At 29.6% G+C, this 5928-nt stretch overlaps 1 protein-coding gene across 6 annotated transcripts; it reads right to left on the reverse strand.

The window, feature by feature from the left end:
- Nucleotides 1-391: 391 nt before the first annotated feature.
- LOC107911184 (uncharacterized) lies at nucleotides 392-4200 on the reverse strand. Of its 6 annotated transcripts, XM_041098155.1 has the most exons (6): nucleotides 4052-4200; nucleotides 3636-3905; nucleotides 3445-3540; nucleotides 3106-3305; nucleotides 1390-1675; nucleotides 392-650 (listed from the first exon to the last, which is right to left on the reverse strand). In XM_041098155.1, the coding sequence occupies exons 2-6, from the start codon at nucleotides 3673-3675 to the stop codon at nucleotides 508-510; spliced, it is 765 nt and encodes a 254-aa protein (XP_040954089.1). In that variant the 5' UTR covers nucleotides 3676-3905; nucleotides 4052-4200; the 3' UTR covers nucleotides 392-507. The 6 variants fall into 6 exon arrangements, 4 of the variants coding, with proteins under 4 accessions (XP_040954089.1, XP_040954090.1, XP_016694561.1 ...); XM_041098156.1 differs by having other exon boundaries at nucleotides 3106-3300; nucleotides 3445-3905; XM_016839072.2 differs by having other exon boundaries at nucleotides 3106-3300; nucleotides 3636-4200.
- Nucleotides 4201-5928: the final 1728 nt, after the last annotated feature.

Consider the following 5928-nt stretch of genomic DNA (forward strand, 5'->3'; position numbering starts at 1 on the left):
ACAAAGCCATTAGTAGCATCGCAACAAAGCTGCCAGTAATTTCTAACACGTAGCAATTTTTCAACAAAAGCCACTAAAGAACAAGACCTTTAGCGGCACTTTTTCTACAAACACTGCTAAAGAATAAGACTTTTAGCGGAGCTTTTCCTACAAACGCCACTAAAGAACATAACCTTTAAAAATATATTTTAATTAAATAATATTTATTTCTATGATAAATATTATATTATGTTTTATTTTTGAAACTTAAACTTTAAACTATATACATTTTAAGGATAAAAATATTAATTAAATTAAATTTTCTATTAAAATTTTAACTTTAAAACTAAATATAAAAATTAATGAATTTAAATTTAGAATTTAAGTATTATGTTTAAATAAATGGGCAATCTACCTCACAGTTCATCTGATCTATATTAACTCGGCCAATTATAAAAGAAGCTACAAAACACGTAATAATTAACAATCATGGTTAAAGAAGCTAGTACACAAGGTAGTTAGAAAACCCTATTTCAATAACACCAAATTCAAGTTCTGACTAAGATAAACGACCATGGAATGCAACATTAAAAAACATTCCACTTGAAGAAGTGCTAAGCCTTGGCTTTTCCAGCTTGAAGAGATTGAATCCTCTGCTACACCTTCAATATCTAAAGGATGCAAAACCAAATGATCAGATAAACCAACAAACTTGGTAAACAAGAGAGATATTAAAAATAAAATATATATATTAGATACATACATACATATATATCTATATCGTTAGACACGTTAAAGATGTTAAAAAGATGTGAACATATGATAAAGACTTCTAAACTAAACCCAAACTCTTAGACACATTAGCCAGATTTAGTATGGGTATATTAGATACATACATACGTATATCTATATCTATATATAATACAAGTATATTAAAAAAAATTAAAACTTCTTGTCATATATTTAAAACACCATACCTCATTTCTAAATATATATAAAAAAATAGAGAGTGAAGATTTAATAAATTAGACTAGCAAACAATAACACCATTATATGTCATCAGTTCAGAGCATGTATACACGGTATTATGTAACATATATGATAGAACATTCAGCTATAAGATTAAGCGCAAAAAAAAAAATAGAAGGAAAGCTGAAGCAAATGTATACTATTTTTGGGAACCATATGCAAAGAATATCATTAATTCGATTTCAATTCTAATCCGACTAATTTCTTAACCAAGATGGGAGACGATGATTCAAGAGAATTTACAAGGAAAAAGGAAAACCAAAGCCAAAACAATAATAGGTGACTGTAGACTCTGTTCACTAAAGCTCATATATTTGTGGCCAAAATTAAAAAGAAGACATTACTTGCTACAAACTCATATATGGTCGATATAAAACTCACCGTTAGGAACAATAACGAGACCTTCCCGAGCGATGTTTGTTGTTACACGAAGCACTCCTTGTGCACTTAAAGGAGAGAGCTTTGACAGACAAAAGTTCTCCCAAGAGCCCATCTCTAGATTCTCAGATACTACAGTTGAGAGACCGTGGGACTTCTCATATACAATTTGAAGCTCCAAAAGAAGGGTTCGAGCAGCCTCCCGTGACTCTGGGAGTTGGTCGCTTAGTTGGGATGCAGCTACTTGTATCAATTTGTCAATTCCATATGCTTTAATTCCCTCAACACCCTGATAAAATCAAATGAATAAAAAAAATTCATAAAATAAGACAGGACATCTATCAAATCCTATAAAATACAGCAAACAATCATGAAAATAAGTGAACAAGGATATCAGAGGTTGATATCCAAATAATCATCAGTATGCATGAAAAAGTGGTGGGATAAAAAGGAAAAAAAACAGTAGCTTTATAAACCATATATACCAAAAATACCCATATATAGCTAGACGCTAACTACTTTAAATGAACTTAGTTAATAGAAATCTATATGAACTATGTTGCTGCAAATATAGCAAACAACGGTACCATCCAAACCAATGAAACAAATTGAACATGATTAAGACTGGAAAAAAAAATGGACTTCCTTCCAGATAAATAAAATAGCAGTAAGCATATCAGATCCCAACTGCCTACCAGACGTGGAACACTACGACCATAGTACCCCTTGAACTTGACTCTGTAAAACAAGCTCTACTGAGCACATACTTACAATACACTAATTCTCAACAAAATATTAGAAACAATATCTTCTATTATTAAAAAAAACAATCTAATACTCGAGTATTGACCCATCAAAAGACTCCTTCCAAAAGAATCACCCACTAAGTAACAACATTCAAATTATAATTTCACGTTTTTAATTTACCAAGATGAAAATTTGTGCAGTATATTCTTCGTTCTCATTTAATGCCTCTTTTAAATTTACATAGTTAAGAACATACCCTGAAATTACCCACCTTTCACCGCTTTTGTGTTTCCTCAATCTTTGATTAATATCATTAATTAAATTTTAAAACGTACGAATTGTATGAATCTTGAAAAATAAGGAAAAAAAACAAGTTATAAAATATTATACATCAAAATAATCATTAATGAGTTGAGTATGTTGGTGAAATAATTACTCATCATTTTTTTCTGGCTTTGGACCTACTCTCTTTATTGCCTTATCACAAAAACGAATCCGTCTCTCACACTTTTATAGGATCTCTCATAGTCCACTCATTGCCATATGGTTTTCATGCAATCTTCTTTAAATTTTGACCCTTTGTTTGCAATAAAAATCCCCCACCATAATGGTAAATTATAAATGTTCAATGAGTACTAGGATTCTTCAAGGACTTAACTACAAGAGGGATCAAATCACCCCTGCACATTAGAAAGAGGAACAGAATGCACTAGTCAAATTAAATCTAAGACACCCGATTCTCTAGTCTTTCTAGTCAGATAACCAAGTAAGAATTGGAGACGTACAGCATACTATGCATTCCTTCGTTATGGAATACTGATAATCGACGAACATTATTGAGTGTTTCACCAACAAGAATCCAATCTTTAGAGTCAAGTCCAGGTAAGAGCTTCTAAAATAGGTATATATGCAAATTAGCAAACAGTACACCAAATATTAGAAATTGAAGTGTAAACTGAAAGTAAATTATACCTTAAGACATGTATCAACATCTTCTAGATCACTCAAGTTCTCAGATTCAATGTATTCTACTTCCGAATTAGCTACCTCCACTCCAACATTTACAGTTTCACCTCTATTTTTTTGAACAGAAGCAAAGCTCTTATTGTGCTGCACATTTAAAGTTTCACCTCCATTTATTTGAACAGAAGACAGGCTTTTCTTTAGCTGCTCTTCAAGGATATAATCAACGAAAACGAAGATATTTAATTATGAATCTGTGTTCAAAGATATAATCAACGAAAACAAAGATCTAAGTAAATCTTCATTAACTTTGATTTACAAAGAGCAGCACCGGGGAAGAAGAAATACCGCAGAGGAAGCAATGGATTCCAAGTGGGTTATTGGCTCTCCAACATATTTGATAGTCTTCTTGAAAAACATGTCCCGGTTGAATACCTTCTCTGCCTGTAAGATTTATAATAGAAACGAAAAAAAATCACACAGCTGAAAATGCTTAGAAAATGGATGAGAAATATTAGTTACTTCTGATTTTAACATTCCCTGGAGATTAAGTGATCCATGATTCCCAAAGACAAGCATGGCCAGTTAAAGGAACATGATGCAATATGCAACAACGTAAGGCATCTGAATCCCAAACCAAGGCATCAACGAGCATTTGGAACCCCTCCTCTCCTCCTAGCACCACAAAGTTCTTGTCAATTATCATTTCCTTTCCCCATTAGAAAACAAATCAAAACCCCCCATACAACGTAAGGCATCTGAATCCCAAACCAAGGCATCAACGAGCATTTGGAACCCCTCCTCTCCTCCTAGCACCACAAAGTTCTTGTCAATTATCATTTCCTTTCCCCATTAGAAAACAAATCAAAACCCCCCATACCATAATAAATCAAAACTTTGCTACTCCATATATATATAGATATAATATCAGAAAAAAATATAGGGAAGAAGACACCTGTTGTATGTAAAGATTAAGAGTCTCATCAGAAAAAAAAAATATAGGGAAGAAGAAAAAATAGCAATGGGCATGGAGTTAAAAGTTTTAAAGAACGGTGTGTTTGTAAAGTTGGGGGTTTGAAGGGGGGAAATTAGGGATTTCAGGGGGAAAAGATTTTAGGGGGAAAAATTTATAAATGGCCGCATTTATTTCTTACCTTTTGCGGGTAAAATATTAAAAACGCCTCTATTTCTTATTTTTTGCGGTGTTTTTTTATAAAAATATCGTAAAAAATTATTTCATTTTGAACAAAATGACGCTGTTTTGCTCTGCTAAAAATTCTTTATTTTTATCTGTTAAAAATTATTAGTTAAGTGATTTTATAAAATATTTATTATTATTTTTTATAAATTAAATTTTTATAAAAAAAATCAAGTACTCTCAAAATAAATATAGTATATTTTAATAAGAAAAAATGGCTGTAATTAATTATTAAGTTATAATTATCCAATGTAAGCAATTAATCTCTCACATATCAAATTTCTATTAAAGATTGAGACATTAATCATGATTTTATATTATTCATTTCCGATCTAATCTCCATTTTATTAGAGATATTTCTTCCTAACTAAAATATAACTATTTTGCTAGATGTTCGATGTGGAATGATTTTAGTTTTTGTATTTCATTTTAATTTATTTGTTATAATTTGGTCCTATATATCCAAAATAGATAGTTACCTATCCGTATCAATTTGTTACATTATTTATTTATTTATGAATTTTTTTAAATCTAATATTTAAATATATCAAATGGTTTAGATTAAATATTTTTTAATATAAAAGAATTAATTCATTATATAAAATTTCATCATTTAACAAATCTAAAGTAAACCTTAAATCCTAAACCATTTAATATATATAAAATTTATCTATTACCTCTTAAATAATTTAAACTATAATCATAATTTTAATATATTAAAATTAATATTATCTCTTTTACAATTATATTAGAAAATATTTAATATATAAATTAAAAACACCAATTAATCTAAACCCTAAACCCCTAACCCCATCTCTTAAACCCTAAATTATAAAACATAAACCTTAACCCCTAACCCTTAACCCCTAACCCCTAAATCTTAAACCCCAACCCTTAAACCATAAACCATAATCCATAATCCCTAAACACATAATCCCTAAACCTTAAAATTTGGATATTCTTCTACTTGGATCTAAGGTATATTCTTCTACTTGACAATGGGTATTTATCCACCATACTAATTATCAAATCATTACTTGGAACTCACTAGCCAGACTTTATAAAGGAAAAAACTTAATACTCTAGTGATTTGCATGAAAACTTTCGAATAGTTAAGTGGCTATTTTGTAACTTTTTGCAGTTGAGTGATCAAAATGTAAATTCACTAATAGTATAGTGACATTGGGTGTAGTTTACCTTTATTTTTAATTCAATGAATTTAATTATTCTATTACAATTTTTTTTGTCAATTTCTTTGTTATATGTCTAACAAATGAAGTTTTTTTTTTTAATTTCAAAATATCAGACTAATAAACCATAACCCCTAAACCCATAATCCATAAACCTTAAAATGGTAAAACCTAAACCTTAAACTCTAAACCATATACCCTAAACCAAAAACCCTAAACTCTAGTGATAATTAATTCAATATTTTAAAATTAATACTATCTCTTTTACGATTATATAAGAAATTATTTAATATATAAATTAAAAAAATCAGTAATGTACCTAAAAAACTTTAAAACAATTTTGAATAATAGTATTTTAATTTTTCCATTTTTAAAAATATTTTAAATTATTTTAAATCCCTGAGCATTAGCGGCGCTTTATCAAAAACGCCGCTAAAGCCCTGA

Source organism: Gossypium hirsutum, chromosome D08, assembly GCF_007990345.1.
Source record: "Gossypium hirsutum isolate 1008001.06 chromosome D08, Gossypium_hirsutum_v2.1, whole genome shotgun sequence".
NCBI classification, from domain to species: Eukaryota; Viridiplantae; Streptophyta; class Magnoliopsida; order Malvales; family Malvaceae; genus Gossypium; species Gossypium hirsutum.

Coding starts and splice junctions, on each gene's coding strand:
- LOC107911184 (XM_041098155.1), bottom strand. CDS start 3,675: ATGCTTGTCTTTGGGAATCATGGATCACTTAATCTCCAGG. Junction 3,306..3,444: donor AATCCATTGCTTCCTCTGCG/GTATTTCTTCTT, acceptor ATATCCTTGAAG/AGCAGCTAAAGAAAAGCCTG. Junction 1,676..3,105: donor ATGTTGATACATGTCTTAAG/GTATAATTTACT, acceptor TGATTTTATCAG/GGTGTTGAGGGAATTAAAGC.